The 25,467-nt window shown below is 39.6% G+C and overlaps 2 protein-coding genes across 2 annotated transcripts in view; both read left to right on the forward strand.

Moving 5' to 3' along the window:
- The window catches only part of LOC306874613 (uncharacterized protein), a 308,235-nt gene that overhangs the window by 36,002 nt on the left and 246,766 nt on the right, over positions 1 to 25,467 (forward strand). The gene's annotated exons all lie outside the window — the stretch shown is intronic.
- LOC306874571 (ribonuclease inhibitor-like) lies at positions 8,239 to 23,594 on the forward strand (the record flags this gene model as incomplete). The annotated part of the gene is made up of 13 exons (XM_079424720.1): positions 8,239 to 8,377; positions 8,949 to 9,051; positions 10,227 to 10,397; positions 10,550 to 10,720; positions 11,204 to 11,374; positions 14,042 to 14,215; positions 14,431 to 14,604; positions 15,002 to 15,175; positions 15,475 to 15,648; positions 17,726 to 17,899; positions 18,239 to 18,400; positions 18,667 to 18,799; positions 23,504 to 23,594. 12 exons carry the CDS (start codon positions 8,239 to 8,241, stop codon positions 18,797 to 18,799), a joined length of 1,920 nt encoding a protein of 639 aa, XP_079280846.1. The 3' UTR covers positions 23,504 to 23,594.

Below are 25,467 nucleotides of genomic sequence, written 5' to 3' on the forward strand. Positions count from 1 at the left end.
AACATGAGTTTATATGTTATAACTTCTATGATTACCAAAGACTCTCAGTCACATGAGTGATCAGATATGAAGAGCTGTTAATCTGATGTGTGTTGAATGTGCTGAATAATAAATAATACTGTTTTTGCATTCAGGCTAAATAATTGTGAGCTGACAGAGAAAAGCTGTTCAGTTCTTGCTACTGTTCTCTCCTCCAAAACAATCCTGAATGAGATGAATCTGAACAACAGCCGTCTGCTGGACTCAGGAGTCAAAAAGATCTGTGAGGGACTGAAGAATCCTGTGTGTGAGCTGAAGATACTCAAGTGAGTACATTTGACCATAAACTAGGGATGCTCCGATCAGGATTTTTGCAGCCGATACAGAGTACTGATTTCTTGTCACGGTGATTGGCCAATAACGATGTCGATTCTGATGCTTCAGGCTATAACATGTAATAATGTAATAATTATAAGCCTGTATTAAGAACTGTTAAGAGATGGACTAATGAAGCAGAGCAAGATTTAAAAGCTTGTTTTGACCTCACTGATTGGAGTGTTTTTGAAGCTGCTGCCACCGATCTGGATGAACTCACAGAGACTGTAACATCATATATCAGTTTCTGTGAGGATATATGCATCCCCACCAGGACATTCTTATCATTCAATAATGATAAACCGTGGTTTACTGGGAAACTCAAACAGCTTCGTCAGGCCAAAGAGGACGCTTACAGAAGTGGGGATAAAATCTTGTATAACCAGGCCAGGAACAGACTAACAAAGGAGATCAGAGTGGCTAAAAAGAACTATTCTGAGAAGTTGAAAAAAGAACTTTCAGCCAACGATCCGGCGTCGGTATGGACTGGTCTGAGGAACATCACCATGTACAAGTCACCACCCCCACAGTCTGTGGAGAATCAACAACTGGCTGACGATCTCAATGTGTTTTACTGCAGATTTGAAAAGGCCAGACTGACACCCAGCACCCGCTCTGATCTGCACTTCACACATTCACCTTCCCCCCCTGCAACCCCCCTTACTCCCTCCCCCACCATTCTACCTGCGTTTAAAGTCTGTGTAGAGGATGTGAACCGGGTCTTCAGAAAACAGAAATCTAGGAAAGCTTCAGGACCAGACGGTATTTCACCTGCCTGTCTAAAAGTCTGTGCTGACCAATTGGCCCCCATCTTTACACAAATCTTCAACAGATCTCTGGAGCTGTGTGAAGTTCCCTGCTGCTTCAAACGCTCCACCATCATTCCCGTCCCCAAAAAGCCCAAAATCACTGGACTTAATGACAACAGACCTGTCGCACTCACGTCTGTGGTCATGAAGTCACTTGAGAGACTGGTCCTGGCCTACCTGAAGGACATCACTAGACCCTTGCTGGATCCTCTTCAGTTTGCCTATAGAGCAAACAGGTCTGTGGATGACGCTGTCAATATGGGACTGCATTACATCCTGCAACACCTCGACAAACCTGGGAATTATGCAAGGATCTTATTTGTGGACTTCAGCTCGGCCTTCAATACCATCATACCTGACCTTCTCTCAGACAAACTGAGACAGCTCTCTGTGCCCTCCTCCATCTGTCAGTGGATCACCAGCTTCCTGACCGACAGGCAGCAGCTGGTGAGGCTGGGCAAACTCACATCCAGGACTCTCACCATCAGCACTGGCGCCCCTCAGGGTTGCGTTCTCTCCCCACTGCTCTTCTCCCTCTACACGAATGACTGCACATCAAAGGACCCCTCTGTCAAGCTCCTGAAGTTTGCGGACGACACTACAGTCATAGGCCTCATCAAGGATGGTGACGAGTATGCTTACAGACAGGAAGTTGAGCAGCTGGCTGTCTGGTGCAGTCTTAACAACCTGGAGCTGAACACGCTCAAAACTGTGGAGATGATAGTGGACTTCAGGAGAAACCCCCCTGCTCTCCCCCCACTCACCATCATGAACAGCACTGTGACTTCAGTAGAGTCATTCAGATTCCTGGGCACCACCATCTCCCAGGACCTGAAGTGGGACAATCATATTGACTCTATTGCGAAAAAGGCCCAGCAGAGGCTGTATTTCCTCCGCCAGCTAAGGAAGTTCAACCTGCCTCAGGAGCTGCTGAAACAGTTCTACTCTGCAATCATCGAGTCTGTCCTATGTTCTTCTATAACTGTTTGGTTTGGTTCAGCTACCAAAACAGACATCAGAAGACTACAACGGACAGTTAGGACTGCTGAGAGAATTATCGGTGCCCCTCTGCCCAGCCTCCAAGAACTTTACACCTCCAGAGTGAGGAAAAGGGCTAAGAAAGTCACTCTGGACCCCTCACACCCAGCTCACTCTCTCTTTGTACTGTTGCCCTCTGGCCGGCGCTACAGATCACTGAGCACCAGAACAGCCAGACACAAGAACAGTTTTTTCCCCCAGGCCGTATCCCACCTGAACAACACATAACACACCCCGGTACTGTACATCTGTAAATAACTCATCAAACCTTCATCTGTACATAGGACACATGCACATTCACAGTTCTGTCTATGGTCATGTCTCTTTTCTGTATATTTTTATTTTTATTACTATTGTTATTCTTAATTATTGTATATTCTCTTCATTAGTGTTCTTTATCACCTTAATTATATGTTGTCTGCACTATGTTTGTACTTTCTGTACTGGAAGCTCATAACACCAAGACAAATTCCTTGTGTGTGCAAACACACTTGGCAATAAAGCTCTTTCTGATTCTGATTCTGATTCTGATAAATAATCACAAAAATTATTCCTTAGACAGTGAACATTTTAATAGTCCTTTAAAATGGTGTTTATGCATAACATTATGCATATCAGGACACTTAATGTAAGACAAAAATAAATGCAAACAAAATGTGTCTGATGCAACCCAAGGGACAGATGGGCACTTGAGTTAGTGACTCGAGTTGCATTTTTATAGCCTTCACTTCTGACTTGACCTAAAATGACTCCAGACTTTACTCGACTCGAGGAAAAGGACTTGTGAATATTTTAAAAGCAACTCGAGTCTTTTATCATTAAATACTTAAATAAGTGCATCCATCCGGACAGCGAGCCGTAACAGCAACACCATTTTAAGTGAAAAACAGCGGCGAGGATCACATAAGCGCTCAGGGTCGTTTATGGTAAATATAACTCGAGGCCATACAAATGCAGCTTTCAGCGCTATATCGTCGTATTTTTAATTTTTAATTCAAGCTCTTTTCTCTCTCTCTCTCTCTCGACCTGCGCCACTGATTCTACAGAAATGCATGCATGTTTTGCAGTGCTGTTTATCGCAGCCAGGCATTGGTGGCCGAAGTTAATGTAAATAGCCTCTGCTAACAAATTGGTCTATTTGTCCTTAGAGAAAATACACCCCGTTTCTTTTTAGAGCTGCTTGACATCGGAATTTAATTATGTTTGCTTAATTTAAACATTACGTTTATTTATACATTTTATTTATATATATTATACTATTGCAATATGAATATTATTATGTAATATCTTTGAAACTATGTATAAAGCGCTATAGAGATAAAGGTGATGTCATTTGACTTGATCGGAAAAGTGCCGTAGAGATTAAAGTACAATTTATGTCCCACAAATGATATTGTTTTTAGATGCACAGCGATAGTTTGTAGTTTACATGTATATGTATATACATACATATACAAGTATAACATTTATAATTACTATTCCTCGCCTCCAGTTCACTCACGCGTTTTAAGATGAAATGTCACATGGAGCGCATTGCGTTCTGGGAAACAGTAGCCCACACAGTGTCTTCAGATGCATACATCAAATTTCAGCAAATGTAGCAGATAATCCGGGCATTCCATGCATACAGAAAATTCACATACTATTCACAGTATACACACAGCATACTGCAATATAATAGGAGTTGTATGATAGTATGCCATTCGGAACATAGCTTCTGTACTGATTTCAGTATACTTGAGTTATATTTAGCAGATTCTAAAAATATAGTAGGTCATCTGGGTATTTCATGCATACAAAAAAAAATTGCATGCTATGCGCAGCATACATACTGCAGAAATAGTAAGAGTAGTATGATAGTATGGCATTTCGAACACAGCCTATGAGTACCGATTGAGTCATAAAATGTGATTATCGGCCGATACCGATGTCTGGCTGATCGATCAGAGCATCCCTACCATAAACTGCTGTTCATTTAAGCAGACACGAACAGTTTGATTTTTTTTTCCCTTTCTCTTTTTATGGAGAGGTGTTCTTTTTTCCATTGAATTGTAAAGAAACCTGGCCAACCAATAAGATTCCCACTTCATTCATGCCCTCACTTACTTGCTCACAAACAGACTTATTTGGCTAAGTGACATTGAATAGCTGAGGGGGAAATCAGGAACGGGTGTTGGAGATTGATATTGAGCAACTTTAGTGGTAATAAATTCCATTCAATAAAAAAAAAATGGATAGGATTGGTTAAATAGGATGAACTGTTTGAAAACATGCAAGTAATTTTTATTTATTCATTTCTTCCTCTGTCATGCCCCCGCAGATGTGAAGCAAATGGATTTTGAATACTGCTACCAAAAAAACACACACAAAAAAAACAATTAATAATAATAATGTTTTTATTCTTGATAATTAAGTTCTACAATTACTGACTTTACTGATTTTCATTTTTATTTTTTTTAAGATAGGGCTCTAGATTAAAGTCCAGAATTTTACTAAATATGAATTTTTAGCTTTTTGTGAAAATGACTTCTGTCAATCAGCCAAAATCAGTGTGTCTGTCTGGGTAATCTGTGTCTCAGGTGCAGCACATTTCTTTGACGAAGTACTGAGAACTGTGTCATAATGTGCTTTCAGTGCAGAGATAATGTGCAGTTTTAGCCTTATGGTATGTTTTAAGTTGTTTTCTTAAGAAACAGAATGGAAGACTAAATTTATGCAGAATTTAGAGGCATGTAATTGTATTGATACATTGCAATAATTAAGAAAGTGAAAGATTAGGGCTTTAGTTTTATTATAAGTTATTAGTTATTTTAACTTTAGCCCTCCCTCCCACATTTCTTCATATGATTTATTCATGTGATTGATTCATTCATGAAAAATAATCTCAGCTGCAATGTTAATTTAAATTTGTGTTGTATTTTTTTCTAGACTTTCAAATTGCAGTATTTCTGAAGAAGGTTATAAAGCTCTGGCTTCAGCTTTGAGATCAAACCCTTCTCATCTGATAGAGCTGGATCTCACAGGAAATGATCCTGGACAATCAGGAGTGAAGCAGCTCAGTGATTTACTACAGGATCCAAACTGTCAACTGAAGACACTGAGGTGAGTGTTCTTAAAATAATCTGTAATTGGGCGAACGAGACGCGAGACCTGCAGATCCATTTGCAAGCTATATTCCAAGACATGGTCAAAAATACAGGCAGGGTCAAAACATCAGCAAACGGGTATAACAGGCAAGATAAAGAGTAATCCAAGAGCAAGCATGGGTCTTTGATCAGCGAACAATGTCCAGAGGGCTTGAGAAAAGGGGTAGTCCAATAAAATGAGCAATAGTCCAAACTGTTATATATGTAGTCGGACACAGAGGTAAGTGTTAACACAGTGACTTTATTAGAAGGTTCGGTGCAGAGGATTCGCGCGGCTAGAAACGTGAGGTGAGGATTCTCTTGAAGTCGTGCGTTGTATCTCTTGTTGTGAAACTGATCGTGGTTTCGTGATTTCCAGGAGCGAGGAGCAGGGCAGACAATATGGACTGGAACACAGGAGACACTGACCACAGTGACGGACGATCTGGACACAGGAGAGACAACGGAGCAGAGAACAGGAGATAAGTACAAAAGGTAAGTATTCAGAGGTTATACTCATTGAGCGAAGTCCATAGGAGTGGAGTCCACGTTGGTTTAACGAGATCGGACAACTTCAATGACTGTGGTGAGTGCCTTTATACTGTTCTTGATGACGGTGGTGACGAGGTGCAGGTGCGAGTGATTAGTAGTCAGGTGAAGCGGATCGTGGTAGTTGACTGGGTGGAGAGCCTGGCCGTGCTGTTACAGTACCTCCCTCTCCACGGCCCGCTCCTGAGGGCCGACCCCGGCGTCATGGTGGTCTACCCCACGATCTGAATGAGTGGCATGAAATTCTTCCAGGAGCGTTGGGTCAAGAACATCCTCTCTAGGAACCCATGAGTGTTCTTCGGGGCCGTAGCCTTCCCAATCGACAAAGTATTCTAATCTACCACCACGGCGCCGGGAATCCAAGATCTCCCGGACCTTATAGATGGCGCCTTCATCCACGATGAGAGGGAGAGGGGGTTCCTCAACTGGACCAGGCTCCGGGGAAACAGAAGGAGAAAAAGGTTTTAGTAGTGAGACATGAAATGTTGGATGAATCTTGTATTGTGGGGGTAACTGAAGTTTGTAAGTGACCGGATTTATTTGCTCCAGAATGGTGAAGTGGCCAACGAATCTGGGACTCAACTTCCAGCAAGGCAGGCGCAGTCTGATGTCCCGGGTTGACAGCCATACCTTCTGCCCTGGATGGTAAGTGGGAGTGGCAGAACATTGGGCATCTGCTGTTATCCTTTGTCTGCGCACTGCCTGCTGCAGCTGATGGTGTGCTGTGTCCCAGACTCTCTCGGAACCAGTAATCGACAGCGGGAACGTCGGAAGGCTCTCCAGACCATGGAAATAGAGGGGGCTGAAAACCGAGTACGTACTGGAAAGGCGTGAGTCCAGTGGAGCCTTGTCGCAAGGAGTTTTGAGCGTACTCGGCCCAGCCTAGAAACTGGTTCCAAGAGTTCTGGTGGCTATGGCAGAAGGTTCTCAGGAAGCGCCGTATCTCCTGGATCTTACGTTCAGTCTGTCCTTTGGACTGTGGATGATATCCAGAGGTCAAACTCACGGTCACACCTAGGAGAGAGAAGAAGGCCTTCCAAACTCTTGAAATGAACTGTGGTCCTCTGTCCGATACAATGTCCTCTGGGATGTTGAAGGGCTGTAGGTAGACCTGGGAGAGGGATAAGGCGGCAGAATTTGGAGAAGCGATCCACTATGACCAGTATACATGTGAAGTTATCTGAGGGAGGTAGATCCGTAATGAAATCCACTCCTAGGTGTGACCATGGGCGGTTAGGTGTGGGGAGCGGGAGAAGTTTACCAGCTGGAAGATGACGGGAGCTTTTGGAAATGGCACAGTCCGGACAGCCCTGAACAAACCTTCTCACATCCCTGGCCATGTTGGGCCACCAGAAGCGATCTTGTAGCAACGAGAGAGTGGCGTTGGCCCCTGGGTGGCCAGTACCGAGAGAAGTGTGCGTGGAATAAATGAGTGGGGTACGTTGGGTTCTGGGTACGTATTGGAGATCTGGTGTACAGCCCGGCGGATTAGCAGGTGGCGTGACTGAGGCTACTGGTGGAGAGGACCATTGGATAGGGCTTGCAATGATCTCGGTAGGTAAAATACCCTGCAGTTCCTCCTGACTCTCCACAGTGGCGTGGATTCGAAATAAGGCGTCAGCCTTCACATTTCGGGGTCCCGGGCGATATGAGATCTTGAAATTGAAGCGAGCAAAGAATAGAGCCCATCTGGCCTCGCAGGGATTCAGTCGCTTCGCCTCACGCAGGTACTGGAGGTTCTTGTGATCTGTAAGAACCAGAAAGGGATGTATGGCCCCCTCCAACCAATGCCTCCATTCTTCCAGGGTGAGTTTGATGGCAAGTAACTCACGATTCCCTATATCATAGTTCCTCTCTGCCGGGCTGAGTTTCCATGAGAAGGCGGCACATGGATGGAGTTTGGGAGGCGTCCCCTGCTGCTGCGATAAGACCGCACCTACTCTTGTGGTCGAAGCATCTACTTCTACAACGAAAGGTAAATCTGGATTGGGGTGTACAAGGAGTGGTGCGGTGGTGAAAGCTTCTTTCAGTTTTTGGAAGGCATTAGTGGCGCTGATGTTCCAGGATAGAGTCTTGGTTCCTCCCTTGAGCAGGTCAGTGAGTGGACTAGTGATGGTACTATAGTTGGCAATAAAACGTCAATAGAAATTGGAAAATCCGAGGAAACGCTGGAGTTCTTTGATGGAATTGGGAAGTGGCCAGGAGGTAATGGCTTCCACCTTCCTCTTGTCCATACGAATGCCACCACTGTCGATGATGTAACCGAGGAAGTGAACGGAGGCCTGATGAAAGGTACATTTTTCTGCTTTGAGGTAGAGATGGTACTTGCGGAGTTGCTGGAGGACCTCCGCAATGTGTTGGCGATGTTCGGCCAGGCTCCGGGAGTATATCAGTATATCGTCAATATAGACGATGACGAATCGATGGAGGAACTCCTGGAGCACCTCATTCATGAATCCTTGGAAAACGGAGGGGGCGTTGACGAGTCCATAGGGAATCCAGGTGAATGACCTCACGAAAATGGGCCATAAACTGGGCGAAAGATTGAGTAGCGGACCGGCTTGAGTCATGGTGGTCTCCGCCCATTTTAGCGCTGGACCAGTGAGGGATGTGATCACAAACGCTATTTTAGATTGCTCCGTGGAAAACATCTGTGGGTAAAGATCGAAGGTGAGTGAACATTGCATTAGGAAGCCATTGCATTCTTCGGGTTCACCTGAGTAGGGTGCTGGTCGGGCCATGGGACAAGCGAACATGACAGGAGAAGGAGAACTGGGGGCTGGTTGAATCGTCGGAGCGGAGGGAGATGGTGGAGCTGTGGAATGCGTGAAGAACCTTTTGAGAGAATCCACGAGCTCTTGGAATGGATTGGGCAAGCTCATCTTGTCAGCGGTGTGGGTCCGATCTTCTGTTATATATGTAGCCGGACACAGAGGTAAGTGTTAACACAGTGACTTTATTAGAAGGTTCGGTGCAGAGGATTCGTGCGGCTGGGAACGTGAGGTGAGGATTCTCTTGAAGTCGTGCGTTGTATCTCTGGTTGTGAAACTGATCGTGGTTTGGTGATTTCCAGGAGCGAGGAACAGGGCAGACGATATGGACTGGAACACAGGAGACACTGACCACACTGACCACAGCTCTGGACACGGGAGAGACAACGGAGCAGAGAACAGGAGGTAAGTACAAAAGGTAAGCATTCAGATGTTATACTCATTGAGCGAAGTCCGTAGGAGTGGAGTCCACGTAGGTTTAACGAGATCGGACAACTTCAATGACTGTGGCGAGTGCCTTTATACTGTTCTTGATGACGGTGGTGATGAGGTGCAGGTGCGAGTGATTATTAGTCAGGTGAAGCGGATCGTGGTAGTTGACTGGGTGGAGAGCCTGGCCGTGCTGTTACACAAACGAGGTACAAACAGAGTCCGAACGGCGAGACCAGGCTAAATCCAAGGGTAGATCCAAGACACAGGCAGGAAACAGGAAAAAAGGCACAACGAAATGACTAGACTAACTAGATCTGGAAACTAGACTCAGTAAAGCAGCTATCACTAGATGAGTGATAAACGCAGAACAATACTAGAGACTAAACAGAAACACAGAATGGCTCTGTAAGGCATACACTAAGAGAGTGCTAAAAGCTAGAACAATACTCGGCCATCTGAAAGAGAAAGTCCAAGGCTTATAAAGCATGTCTGAATGGATTCAGCTGTGTATGTGTAATCAGTGCCTTCAGCTGTGTGCGTGCAATCAGTGCAATGGATCATGGGAACTGTAGTCTGGCGTGACATGTAAAAGTCTGTGTGGTGTGAGAGTCAATGTAAAGAGAAGACGACATCTGGTGGTGAGCAGACGGAAGGCTACGGACTGGATTCGTGGCATAATAACATTCAACAGTCCTAAAAATATTTTAGGTTCAAGAAAATTAAATTGTCAAAAATACATTTATAAAAGCTTTGAAATGACATTCACAACATTGTGAACATAAATCACTGTATGGCAGACAAGGTCAATGTACTTCTACTCTGTCCAGGTTGTTGCAAAATCCTAGTGCAGAAGAAGCCTGTAAATATCTGACTGAAGTTCTTCACATTAAAAACCTGTTACTCCTGAGAGAGCTGAATCTGAGTGAACATGAACTAGGAGACACACGAGTGAATCAGATCGCTGCTCTACTGCAGGATAAACACTGTAAACTCAACACACTGATGTAAGTATTGTGTTCATTTATTATTGTAGATAAGTATGTTAAAAGCGTCAGGTAATAAAAAAAACATAATTCTCAGTAATCACTGAATGTTGGCATCAAGATCTTTGTGCCGGTAAATTCATCCTCTCCTGTTTAATATTTTAGTCTGCGCAAGTGTGGTCTAACAGAGGAAAGCTGTTCAGCTCTCGCTACAGTCCTGAGATCAAACTCCAGTCTGAAAGAACTTGACATGAGCAACAATAATCTGCAGGATTCAGGAGTAAACAAACTCCAGAACGGATTAGAAAATACAAACTGCACTTTGCAGAAACTCAGGTGAGATCAATCAACCATTTTTTTTTTTTTATTGTTTTTCTTCACTAATGAGGAAGAGAACATGAAATATATTTTTTTATATAAAATCTTTTTTGCAGTGATATTAACTGTATAATAAATTTCAGTCTAATTTTCAAATCCCTTTTCTGTAGACTTTCCGACTGCAGTATCACTGAAGAAGGTTATAAAGCTCTGGCTTCAGCTCTGAGATCAAACCCTTCACACCTGATAGAGCTGGATCTCACAGGAAATGATCCTGGACAATCAGGAGTGAAGCAGCTCAGTGATTTACTACAGGATAAAAACCGTGAACTAAAATTGAGGTGAAACATGATGAAATAATACAAAATACATAACTTGCAGGCTAAATATTATTTCAGTAATACAGTAAGCTGCAAATTTTGTTGTATTTGGGAGTGCTATCTTTTTTATAATAAATGTCAGCACAGTCTAGTTGTGGTACAAGCTGCAGTGCAGGTTAAATATAATGTATGTGGCACTAGATGTGCAGGTATTCAGTAGTATGGTATTACATTTTTCTGAACACACTAGTTTAATTTCCTTCAAGCACAGATTCCCAACACCGTATCATTCTACAGCAGGTCTGTGAGTCAGTGGGTGTCCACATGCGTTGTCCAGAAAGATACTGACACCCTAACATCACTGACCATGTTTGAACTAAAAATCAAGATCTAGTGAACTATTGCCTAGAAACTACAATGAATTTTGTCTTATCAGCATGTTGTTTTATAAGGCAGTGGACATTTAGTTAAAAAAATTATTGAATGCTATGTCAATGTTTGCAGGTTTTTGGGTCGTGCTGCTGATGAAGCCTGTCAGTATGTGACTGGAATTGTGGGTAAAAACCCGTTACTCCTGAGAGAGCTGAATCTGAGTGAACATGAACTAGGAGACACACGAGTGAATCGGATAACTGCTCTACTGAAGGATAAATACTGTAAACTCAACACACTACAGTGAGTATTTCACATCATTTTAATGGTATATTACTTTGAATAGTAATATTATGTAGTTGATTATACTATTTCCTCATTTCTTTGAGTCAGAGTAGTTTTTTCTAAACATCACAAAAAAGTCACAATAATGTGAAGTATTAAAATTAAACAGGCAATTAAACACACACTTTAAACAGTTGAAGTAAGTCAGTTTGATCATGGGTCAGCAATTATTTCAGTTACTGTTGGAGGAGGACAATGTTTACTTTCAGTGCTTAGAAAACTCATCAAATAAACGATTGATAATTTATAGCACAGTTCATAGCACAGCTGTTTTTATCTAGTGATTACTTTCACTTTCAAGTTAATTCAAAAGTATATTACATATCTGCACAAGATTTTGTTTCAAAGTATGTTGATATGTGCATAAAATAAGGTTCTTTTGGTGGGGGTTGTGAAGCAAATTACTTGATAAAAACAATTTAACAATAATAGGGGCTTTCTCATGTTCTCTTCTGATGAACCTTTTCATAGTTCCTGTTGGCGGAAGACACTTTTTGGCATGTTTACACTACAGGATCTAGGAACAGTTTTAGTTCTAGGAACTCTGTTTGGGGGAACTAGATTAGCTCCTACTTCAGACTAGGGTCTAAAACAGTTTTATAGTAACTACCAGTGACGTAGTGTCCTCTGATTGGCCAAATGCATACAAAATACCGGTTACCCGGCATTTTTTTAAATATTTAATTCCACGAACATGGAAAATAGTGATAACGGAATTTACCTGTAATTTCTTTTCTTAGCTTCGATGATATGTAACAATGCAATAAGATAATTGTCATAAGAGAATGTGTCTCTTAGCCCAACGTTTTGCTCTTTCAGTCTCGTAAATTGTGCGTTTGCATTACATCTCTGTTAAACCCATGACACACAAAAAAAACAGCTGCGATCACAGCGTCCTCCATTCACTGATCGTTATTGTTTGTAAATGCCGCGCATAAAGACATCGCTGTCGGCTGCTTCAGAGTTCCTGCTGCCGGTGTGAATACAACCAGTAAAAACAGCCAGAGGGAGAAATTGTTTCTCGCCCAGCTGGCTACTTCCTAGAACTACGCGGTGCAAAAGCCCCTAATGTGACATTGCATTTGGTTATTAATCATAATCATGTAACCCTGCTCAAATTCAGGGGCATCAAGCACAAAAACACACATAGGCTGTAGCCTATGAATGAACACTTGATCATCACAGAATTAAAATAACAGAATTTGAAATATTGGCAATTGTGCATCACAAAATCAGATTAGACGTGGTAATTATGCCACATAAATATCAAAATATAAATATCAAATGTATATAGATGGTAAACTCCCCATTTTCATTAATTGTTACTGTAATAAAGCTTTTTTTTTATGTATCGGACTATAAAGACTTGACAGAAAGCAGTTTGTTATGGTGAGAGGGAGACTTGTACTCTAGTCATTTAAGCACCACTGCACTATGTGGTGGACCACTGTCCATAAGACTATAGGCAAAGACTACAGAATACCTTAAAGTCTTAAAGAGATTTTGCTATAGGCTCCGACATCGCAGTGCTATTGAAGTCACAAACTTGTTTAAATGTTTTCTGCTTAAGAAATACTTTTATCCCATAAGGCAAGACACCACAGGTGAATAGGATAAAATATTAAGAATGGCAAAATTGTTTTATATTACTGGTTTTATAATATATATATATTTAGATATGCAAATGAGGTATTGTCTAATTAAATCATATCAAATCATAAAAAAATCCATTTTACGGCATGTAACCGCATTCTCAAAAATAATTTTAATGCATTGTTTTTTTCCATAATTAATTGAACCAAATAAACATGTTAAATGAATAGACCTTACTGTAATTGAAATCTACAGATGACTCTAGATAAAGTGTAATGAACAAATGTTTATTTTGTATATTTCTTTCCACTGGTCTGAAAGAAGAAGAGTTATGGAAACAAAATGCAATCTGTCTTTGACTTGTAATTTGTTTAGCCTGTCACTGATTTACCAGACTAGAGATTATAAGTAAACAGTAACACTTTGCAATATGGTCTCATATAACATGAACATTAATTTTTCTCAGTGCTTTAACACTAGAACCGCCAGGGGTCGCTGTATACCTAAAAATGTTACCCGTGGATATTACAACTGTTTTTATATGGCTAAAGAACATATTACTTCACTGTATTATATGCCACTGTCTTCACAAAGAAGGGTCTAGAATGAAATGATTGTCTAGTCATCAACTATATTTCTGTCCTGTTTAATGTTCAAGGCTTTTTTTTATGCAGGCCACTAATCACTTTTCATAGAGGTCAATATAAACAAGCCTGCTCTGACTGCGAGAATTAGAAGGAAGTAAACACATATTTGGGTGGTGTAATATTATACTACAATGTCATTAATTAATATATTAAGATATGATAATATAATCATATTAGATAATATATTAACCTATGTTATTTAAATTATTATCCATAATGTTCCATAATATTTTTGAATAAAAAAATAAAATAAAAATGGTGATCGTAAAAATGTAAAATGCGACTTTCAAATGACAAATTACGGTAAGACGAGGATCAAAATTCTCTGAAACCGCATTTGATCGTCCTATATCGGAGTCATTCTTCTTTTTCTTTCTGTCTTCAGTCTGTGTGGATGCAGTATTACAGAGAAACAGTGTCTCAGCCTGACTTCAGCTCTGTGTTCAAACCTTTCACACCTGAGAGAACTGGACCTGAGTGGAAATAAAATAAAAAACACAGGAGTGAATCACTTATGTGACGCACTGAAGGATTCACACTGTAAACTGGAGAGATTGAGGTCAGTATCATTCACATACAAGAATAAAAATTATTAAAATCACTTCAACAGTTTAAATCAAGACTCATGATCTCATGAAGGGAGTGTTTTGTGATCTGGTGAAGTAAAAATGGTCTCTATTCCTCTGTCTTTTTGTTTGTTTGTCTGTTTGTTATTGTTATGACGTGACAGAACATAGAGTTAACTTCTTTCTGCTCTCACTCCTCCCCATGTAGGTTAAGATACTGTGGTATAACAGATGAAGGTTGTTCTGCTGTGACCTCAGCTCTGAAATCAAGCCCATCACACCTTAGACAGCTGGACCTCAGTGGAAATAAACTAGGAGACTCTGGGTTTGAAAACCTTGGTGACCTACTGATGAACCCACAATTCAAACTGGAAATACTAGTGTTAGTGATTTACATTTTACTGTTTGTTTATTTATTTCAAGACAACAGGGCCCAACTATAAAACTGCATCTGTACTGCAATTGGATTTCTCTATTAGTCACACTTAATATTATGTGTCTAATAGTAATTAAATGCATTTCATTTAAAGTATTTGATCAAATGTACTGACTGCACACATTTTGTTCTGCAGAAATATTGTCAGATTCACATTTGCTGCAACAATAAAGAGACATAAAATAATTTATATATAAAAAAAAAATCATAAGAAACAACAGCTTCCAGCATTCAAAACAGACTGCAACTATAAACTGTATTGGAGACTAAATGCCTACTGTAGCTCTTTAATGAGATGGCCATCATGGATCTGATCCATTGTCCTTTCTGTTTTTGTCTTCAGTCTGTGTGAATGCAGTACTAAAGAGAAGCAGTGTGGCTTCCTGACTTCAGCTCTGAAATCAAACCCATCACATCTGAGAGAGCTTAACCTGCGCAGTAATGAACTAGGAGACTCTGGGGTAAAAAACCTCAGTGATCTACTGATGAATCCACAATGCAAGCTGGAGAAACTAGAGTTAGTATCATTATACTGTACAGAAGTTAAAATGTGATTAAAGTTTATTATGCTATTAGCTAATGGTCTGATGCTTTATGTGTTTCAGTAGAAAGAGCATTAAACTTTGAAGCATTTGAATATTTGTGGTTACAAATTTGTTTCATATGCTGAAATCTGACAAATATGGTTCGATAATTACGTTTCCATGTTTTTTGCTGGTGTATTAGAAACTGTATGGCATTTATTCATGATGACTTTAACTATCACATGAACTTAATATGGATCTGAGTGATTGTCTTTTCTCTTTCTGTCTTCAGTCTGTGTGGATGCAGTATTACAGAGAAACAGTGTCTCATCCTGACTTCAGCTCTGAAATCAAACCCATCACACCTGAGAGAACTGAACCTGAGCAGGAATAAACTAAGAGAGTCTGGAGTGAAAAACCTCAATGTTCTACTGATGAATGCACAATGCAAACTGGAGAAACTAAAGTCAGTAAAATTATACTGCACAGCAGTTACAGTGTGATTGAAGTTTATTACTAAGTTATTTGTTTTAAGACAACAGGGCCCAAGTTACATAATTTACAGGACCGCATCTTTGGGATTTCTCCATCTGAAGAAAGATTCAAAACTCCTAGCTAATGGACTGATGATCGTTCAGTAAATCTGTCAGTAGAAATTTTCATATGCTGAAATTTGGCAAAACCTTGCTGCAAAGTGAGAACAGACAAAAACATAGATTATTCTGACAGAGTTACATAGTGTTATGGAGTGAAATGGTCGACAGACGAGCCGATCCATCTGCAAAGCTTTATTTTGAGACATAAAACAGGCAAGGGTCAGACAGGTATATTGTGGGCAAGACAAAAGAGCAATCCAGTAAACGTGTGGTCGATCATGACACATGGCTTCTACAACACTAATGGTACTTTTTCTGTAAATCTAAAAAGGGTCATGAAATGCATGTTTCTAGAGGTTAGCTTATCAAGTTAGCAACGTTTTTTTGCACAAAAAGTTTTTGTAAAACTGATTTGTCATCTTCATTTTCACTGTCAAAAACACTCAAGGGGTCTTTCTCAAATGTAAATGCCAAATGCTGTGACTGGTGACCTTCATCACTCACTAGTTTTGCACTCAAAACACTAGTTTGCACTCAATTATTGACACCATTTAAGGTCAGTGTTGACACCTCACAGCTGTATTGCTCTTGTAATTAATGGAATAACGGGGGTTAAGAGCACACCTTGCTTTACATGTGAAGGAGCATCACATCATACAAGATTTTGGGCCTCTAGCATTTGAAGCATAAAACTGCAATTTACTTGCAGTGGAACAATGGTCTCTTTCACTAAGCATGCATATGCACAATTTTGTGTGTGAAATTTGCAAATGTCATTGAAATCATGATTCACCAAAATCTTTCATACTAGTATTTATTTTACATTTACAAAAAAAAAAAAAAAAGTAGGAACTGCTGAAACCTCACGTACAAGAAAAGCACTGACAAATCCTTTAAAACCTTAATTTTCATTTTAGTTCACCAAAAATGAAAATGATGTCATTAATTACTCACCTTGATGTCATTCCAAACCCGTAAGATCTCCGTTCATCGTCGGAACATAAATTAAAATATTTTTGTTTGAATCTGAGAGCTCTCAGACCCTCCATAGACACAGCAATACAACAAGGCATGTGTTCAACGTCATCATGCTGGATCTGGATCAGCGCTTGCGCCACCACGCACTTGCATCATGTACTGTTGTGAACGCATGTCCACAAGAGAAACAGTAGAGATGAAAATGTGGAATAAAATCATTATTTTTGTTTTCTTTGCGCAAAAAGTATTCTTGTGGCTTCGTAAAATTATGGTTGAATCCCTGATGTTCCATGGATTATTTTACCAATCTCCTTGCTACGTTTCTGGACATTTCAGTTGCGTTGCTGTCTATGGAGAGTCTGAGAGCTCTCAGATTCAAACAAAAATATCTTAATTTGTGTTCTGACGATGAACGGAGGTCTTATGGGTTTGGAATGATATCAGGGTGAGTAATTAATGACATAATTTTAATTTTTGGGTGAACTAACCCTTTAAAAGAGAGTTATCACAATGCTTGAAATTCCAGTCTGATGTTGATACGAGTTATTACAGGATCTGTCACATTCCCTTTTTACTTCTAAACTCTTCTCTAAATAAGGTTTCTTTGTTGATTCTTCAACTGGTTTTCTTTTTGAATGATCCATTACTGATAATGTTGCTCATTAGTTATGGCTAGTACAGGTTCTCAGAACTTAACAAACCTTTCACCACATCATACATCCAGTCTAATAGCTTCAGGTTTATGTCCATTCTGTATCTTCATCTACATTCATAACTCACAAACTATATTTGTTCAACTAAAGAAGGCTCCAGACTTGGATATTAACTAGTATCCTCAAATCCTAGTTATTTGGTTTTTGGTTGTATAATTGGTGGCATATTAGTGTACTGTATGGTATTAGTCATGGTGAATTTAATCCACACATTAATTTAACATTGGTCATTATTTTTTTCTCTTTCTGTCTTCAGTCTGAGTGGATGCAGCATTACAGAGAAACAGTGTCTCATCCTGACTCCAACACTGTGTTTAAAAATGTCACACCTGAGAGAGCTAGACCTCAGTTGGAATAAAATAAGAAGCAAAGGAGTGGAAACCCTGTGTGACATACTGAAGAAGTCACACTGTAAACTGGAGAGACTGAGGTAAGGAACATTCACAAACAAGAATAAAAATGATTAAAATCACTTTAACAATGGAATGTAACCAAAACTCTTTTACTCAATATCTCATGAAATGCTTGAGTTCACGTTACATTTGTGGAAAACAATTTGCCCTGGTGATGTGTTTAGTGAACTGATGAAAGCAGGGTATGATATAAACACCCCCTAAGTAATGAATGCAGCTAAATTTTGGCCATTGAATTTCGCAGTGTCACTCATCACATGGATTCCCACCAAGTCAATTGAGTCAAGTCAATTGTGACTGTACTCTGTCTGAAATCATCTCTTCTTCTGTCTGTCTTTCTGTTTGTCTCTTTCTAGTCTAAATGACTGTGGCATTACAGATGTTGCTGCTTTAACTCAGTCTTTGGGTGAGAAGAATGCATTAAAGTTTTTAAAAGAGCTTGATCTGAGAAACAATATGATTGGAGACTCAAAGCAGCAGCTCAGTGACGTGCTGCGAGACTCAAACTGTGAATTCAGGTGAGTAAACCTCCTTTCATCACAGTCACACAGACAAACATATGATTGTCATTTTAGTTTGAAATGCATTATATTTAAAACAAATACTGTTCAAAAAATATTGTATGTGCCAAATAATTTAAAATCAGTAAATAATTTCATTACAGGAATGTTCATTATTGGTAGTTACAGTCTATTACACTTCCTACTCAAAGTAATTGAAATAGTAACTAATTTGCAGCTTGTTTCACTCAGCACTGATTTTCTGTTATGATTCCTCCTTACAGAATAGACACTGAACAGACTCACATCAGAAGTGGTCTAAGCCTCATTGGTGGATGGTTTGCACCTTGGTCTAAAGCTCAGGATCCTGAGAGTTCAACAGGACCAAACCTGTCACCATCTGATGAAGAATCCTGAGTAGGTTCTCATTATAGTACTGTAATAAATAAATACTGTTTTGATATGTTATGATGTCTGTAAGCGAAATATAAAATGTTCATTATATATTCAAATATGAACTGTGAGTATCAGCAGATAAAAAAAGAAAGAAAAAATCAATATCTGTATATTTAAATCACAAACAACATTGTATTTAAACAACAGAACAGGTGTTTTTGGTGAGATACTGCTAAACAGTTCATAAATGCAAACACTACACAAAACCAGCTATTATAAATTCAAGATGTTTACACACACACACACACACATTTTTTTGATATGCAGTTAAAACAGTTTCATAAACCACTGCTTTAACAAATGAAAAAAAAAATATTATACTATTTCTTATGTAGTAGTATTTAAAAATGATTACTAATGCATGGAAGATGTTCAGACTTAAAAATGGAATAATGCAGCATTGATAGAAAGTTTAGAAACATGTAAGTAATATTGAATGTTTATTGTTGGTTTAGTATTCATACACATGGTATTTTGTGTTTTTCCTTTTTTTTAAAAACAGATGACATAGAAGAGAGAAGAAAAGTCTGATGAGCATTCAAATTTGTGGGATTAGTTGGAATATGAGTGTATAAGGCATTCATCATTATGTCGTGATTAAATTAATCCATAAAGCTTTTAAAGTATAGCTAACTGAGATTGCAATTTTGCACTTAAATATATCAAAAGTCTAAAAAAGAATTTTGGGCCAGTTTTATATAGCGTTTGGACTAATCAGACACCACTTTTTGAATTATATTTAATGAATAAACCGGCAAACCCTCTCACTGTGAGGGTCTATGGACCCTTCCCCCCGAAAGAGCACCTTAAAGGGCTCAGTTACCAGGGCAACCATCTGATAAGACTGTTTTATTGCTCAAAAGTATGTGAGATGTGACGAGCCGTAAGAACGGACCCTTCTGAAACCCACGCAATGCCCATACAAACAAAACTTTCCTCCTTGTCACTCATAGACAAACCTTTCTACGGATAAACATGCATCCCAGGACATTGTGTGTACGATTTTAACTATCTTGTATAGGGTCTCTTACATTGTATTTTGGTTTTATGTATGCTTTATGAGTGAAGTACTAGTTAAACCTGTTAGCCTGCACCAGAGCGACCTCGCACTGAACGCTCTTTGTTTGCATGTGTCATTGTTTTCTAATAGAATAAATGAAACGGGACAAAGTTAATCTTGTCAAACTCTATATCATTCTGAGGGTCTAAGCCTCAAGCATCGACGACAGATCGCTGTTTTTCGATGGAAAGCTTATAAGGAATGAGTGGCACAAATTTGCTACATTTGTGTAAGCAGTACACATCCAAACACGCAGAGTAAAAAAGCCGTACGTACCTTTATCATTGTAATAACGAGCCACAAACGCGTCCACTGCTGAAATCCCAGTTTAGTTAGAGAGGTAAGGGTCCACAGAAAAACATCCCAGCGAGCACTTTTAGTCCAGCGAAACAATAACGTTGTAATAAGGATGAATATTCCTTTGTTTACGTTTCATTTCTTCAGAGAGTTATTGTTCGCGTCCGTTATGGAATAAATTACGCTCAAAAACAGCGTCTTGGTGGTAAAAAAACAAAACGATTTTGTAGAATACGGTCTTACAAACATAATGAGACCGTCTACGGAAAAAAAAGTCTCAGAAAAGCGGAATATAGATTATTTGAATTTGGCGCTCCCTCCTGCCGGCAGTGACGCTTCTGTGACGCACGCTGTCATCTGAGCGGGGCATAACTTAGCGATCTGCTTTATCCATAAAAAACTGTTTTTTTTTTCTTCTACATTTTTTATATGTGTGTGTGTGTATTGTGTGGGGAATGTGGCCGTGTCTGCATGATTATAATCTGTATGGACGCACATCAGCGTGTTTATTAGCGACTCTATGACGGCTATCATTGTGATTCATTGATCAGCTATTATTGATTATATGGCCCATCTGTTTGATTATAATCTGAATGGAAGCACATCAGCGTGTGTTTACTGACTCTATGACCATGTCTGGCAATATCACTTCACGTCTGGCAGTGATATTTATCATTGTAATAACGAATAACGAAGAATACTTCAGTATACATACTATATACAAAGCATTTTTTTCTATTTTTTTTCCTTTTTTATTACTCAAATAATTATTTTTGTATTTTTTAGTGCTCAAATAAATCTGTCTATTATTTTATAATTGAAAAACTATGCAGGAACATGTATAATGACTAAAATAGCTTGTATAATTCTGCAATCCATTTGGTGGTTATTTTTCCTCAAACAGGGGGGTGGGGGGACTATAAATAGTTTCAGAAAAAATATTGCAGGAATCTCATTTTTCATGGTATCTTCTTCAAATTTGAAATATGAACTGATGAGACACATGGCTTTCGATCCATTACTTTTCTGGATTGCTCCAGGACTTATTTCATGTATTTGTATATGAAATAAAAAAACATTCAGTGTGGAAAAATATTTTTCAAGGCACGTCAGTGTCTATAACTTTTTATCTTTTTGAGCATTATCAACTCTGGATGATAGATAGTAAAGCCCAGAGTCTCTTCTTTCCAAAGATACCTAATTTGTTTGTGTAAGCACACTTTGTCACAAACTGTTACCATTTTAATTCAGGTAGGTTATTTTCACCTGCGAGGCCCTAAATGGGGTTGAAGGTTAAAGTGTTAATGTAACCCCACCAATATCATGTCTCCTACCAAATTAATGCTCATTTGATGATGCACACTTTGGTGTACACCACCTTCTCATAGAATGCCATGTGTGTTTGTAATTTAATCAAAGTATAAAGTTGCAGATCAAAGTTGCAGTCTGGGTTGCCTCGCCATCTAAATTGTCAGTTTCCTGCGTTCTCTCCTCATACACCACAGAGGAACCGCTTTTTGGAAATTCTGAAATCCAGTCTGACCTTAAAACCTGACCAAAACCACTGTTTCCTTGCGCTGGCGCAAATCCTCCTGCGTGTTCCCGCTCCTCTTCAGCGCAGCGCGCAGGAAAACCGCACACCTCCTCTGCTGCTGTTTGGCGCGAACATGTGCCTGCGGTTGAGATCAAGACAGCCATGGCCGAAGCGCCGTCAGGGGCTGTAGAGACCGCGAGACAAATCCTCTCACACCGGGAGATTGGTTTATCTCCGTGGATTTAAAGGATGCTTATTTTCACATTCAGGTAGCCCCCTGCCACAGGCGCTTCCTGAGACTTGCATTCGAGGGCATAACATACCAATTCACGGTCCTGTACTTTGGTATATCCCTGGCCCTTCGTATGCTTACGAAATGCATGGATGCTGCTCTGTCCTCTGAAGCAGAGCGGAATGCGCATCCTGAACTATCTCGACGATTGACTAGTCTTAGCAAAAGCAGAGAGCGCGCTGCTCAGCGACAAGGTCAGACTCCTCGCTCATCTTTAAAGCTTAGGGCTGACTGTAAATATGCAAAAACCTGCTGGTACTGAGCCAAAACATCTCCTTTTTAGGAGTGGAGCTGAATTCAATCATTATCCGAGCACATCTGTCGGAGGAGTGCTCACAAAAACTGATCAGCTCTCTCGCAGTCTTCAAGTTAGGGTGCTCTCCCCCGCTGAAATGCCTACGCTCGAGTGCTCTCTCCCAGACATTCTCCACCATCACATTCTCATCAGGACGGACAGCATGACAGTGGTAGCGTTTATAAATCACCAAGGTGGTATGAGCTCGCGACCACAGCCGTGGCTGGCAAGAGACCGCCTTCTGACTTCGACACCTCCTCTCCATCCAGGCAGTACATATCCCTGGACACCTGAATTAATCAATTGGCAGAAATGACCTGGTCCTGTAGACCTGAGCTGTGTTGAAAATTTTACTTCAACTGAACTAAAAATGATAAAAGGTGTTCCACACCAGTTTTATTTTCTATTTATATTTATATTCTGGTAAAATAAAGGTTAAATAAAAAATTTCCCATTATAATCACTTGTCTTCATACTAGTAATCTATAATCTATAACACTTCATATTTATGAAAAACATATTAATAGTAGGTCTATAAATAGTTTTAAAAAATAATATAAATGTTCTAAATGAGTTGTTTCTTAGTATATAATATAGATTTATGCTGTAAAATATTAAATTAAATGTCTAATACTTATATGGGAGAATGGGGTAAGATTAGCCTTTTTTTAACTTATGTGGTCCTCAAGATAAGGGGAAATGCTTGAACTTGAACTTGAACTTGAAATTACACAGAAGTACAATGAAAGTACCTATCCTACCCTAATGAAAGTATTCCTATCATTTTAAATTACCAGAATGTATCTATGACAAAGGGTTCTAAAAAATATGGCTTCTTATAAAAAAAGTGTTCCCATGGCTCAGTTTTCCCCGGGTTAGGGTTAAGTTGACTCTAGTCGAGTCAGTGGGTAAGATGCACGATCTGGTTTTAAAATGACCATATGACTGAAAAAAAAAAAAAAAATAGCTGCTGTAGCTTACCAGTTCAGGCTAATATTTAGCTAAATGATTTGCATAGTTTTATAGGTTGCTAAATCACCAATATGTATCATAAATATGTTTAGACCTGGATAAATTTGCTTTGATGTAACAACCATTACATCTGTTATGCTAAAATTTTGTTCTGACAAGCCAAATACAGTTTTTAAAGTAAATGGCTGCATTCCATGTGTTTCTTCTTTTCACAGTCTGGCAGAAATGTGGTTCCAAAATACATGGTCACATGACAGTAAAAGTGTACAGTTGCCAAGATACAGGGGGTGGGTCAACTTACTCCACTCTGTATTTCCATTGAAGATGAGTGAGGGAGAGCCCACTCTTATCAAAACATCTACAATAAAGTCTGAAATTATTACAGAGTGTGCTGTCTTTTCTTTCAATTGTGTATTTGTAACAACTGGAAAATTTGTATTAACAAGCACCCACCCCCCCAGTGCCCCTTTTTTTGGTTTGGGCCACTGCCCCTCAAAATAGGCTTGTTCGACTTCATGCACCGCAAAGATCGGCTGCCACCTGACAAAAGCAATGCATTCTGGTTAGGACATTTGTCTGACTTTGATCGGCGCTGCAGCCGCCTTACGATCACATGTTCCATCAAAGTACCGCGAGAGCAAAACGAGACCAGCCGCCGAGGCCAGGCGCTGCAGTTGCTCAAAATCCAAGTGGGTAAAACTGCAGACCGGAGATCTCCAAAATGGGGCGTGAACTCCAAAACTGTACACTTCAGTGGTAAGAAATGAACCTGCATTGAAAACAGCTTTTTAAAACAGTTCATGCTGTAGCCATCCTGTGGTCATAATAATGAATAACACCTTCCAAAGTGTTCCACTACAGCTGCTGGTTTCACATCTGGTTCTAAAACTGGTTCCTTGTTTGTTCTTGTTTTATTGTATAAAAATAATTGCCATTTCCAAAGTCCAGTCAAGTCACTATTATTTGTATAGAACTTTTAACAATGCAAATTGTGTCAAAGCAGCTTTACATCAGCTTGATATAAAGCTGGGTGGCTTTATATCAGCTTTACAATATTTAGACGGGTAAATAGTGTGTCGAAATAGTGTCATTCTCCTCTGGCCAGACAAAATCAGCAGTTTAAATCTAGGCTGCAGCAGAGTCAGACTGTGCAAAGGACTCATCTGGTTCCTGTGGTCTTGTCCCGATGGCCGTCTAGGAGACAGGGTCTTCACTGGGGATCAGTCTCTGGGGCTCATCTAGTTGTCCTGGTCTCCGCTGACGTTCAGGGCTGTAGAGGTCATCTCTAGGTGCTAATCCACCATCTGATCTGGATACAGACTGGATCTGGGTGGCTACAGTGACCTCGGAATAAGAAACAAACAGACTAATAGTGTACAGTAGATGCCATTCTTCCAACGATGTAACAAGTGCATCAGGTGTTTTAGGAAGTGTCCCTGGTTCCGATTGACCTAATTAATGCAGCCTAACAATCCTTTAACCTGTTACCCTGCGCCCCTATTTTTGAGCATTTTGTAAAAAACGATATAACCAAATAAAAATGTCTGTAGCTCTTGAACCCTAAGGTCTATATTTAAAAATCTGGTGTTGTTTGAAACTAGACACTTGATCCTTTGTTACTCTAGAGTCATAATAACTCAAAATTAGTATAGCAATAGAGTAAAACAAGGTAAAATATACATGAAATTGACTCGCGATATGTTTTAATGAAGCTCACTAAGGGAAAAATGGATGAGACTTTCATGCCAAAGGCCTGAAAACACCATAAAGATAAAGCTGAACATCTGACCATGTTTTGATTCAAATTTGAGGATGATACTCCCAAAAATGTAGTTTCTGTAAGCTTTTATTTAAAAAAAATCTAGGCGTCCTTTCAAAAAAGCCATTTGGAGACCCCAAATAGACACTTTGTAAACAAATGTCCAAATGAGTCAAAACTACATAATACATATATGTATATCAATTCAGAACTGCTCTGCCCACCAAAACACACAATAAAAAACTATTTCTGAACAGCATTTGTAGTGCTGACTCATTTAGTCATTTGGTTAGTCTACAAATGGCATTTTTGAAAAAAAACGCCTAAATATTTCCTGAAATAAAATATGAAATAATAAATTTTTTATAGGTAAAGACTTACAGAAAGTACATCTTTATGGTATTTCATTTCAAGAAAAGC

The sequence above is a fragment of the Barbus barbus genome (genome assembly GCF_936440315.1).
Source record: "Barbus barbus genome assembly, chromosome: 9".
Lineage (NCBI taxonomy): Eukaryota > Metazoa > Chordata > Actinopteri > Cypriniformes > Cyprinidae > Barbus > Barbus barbus.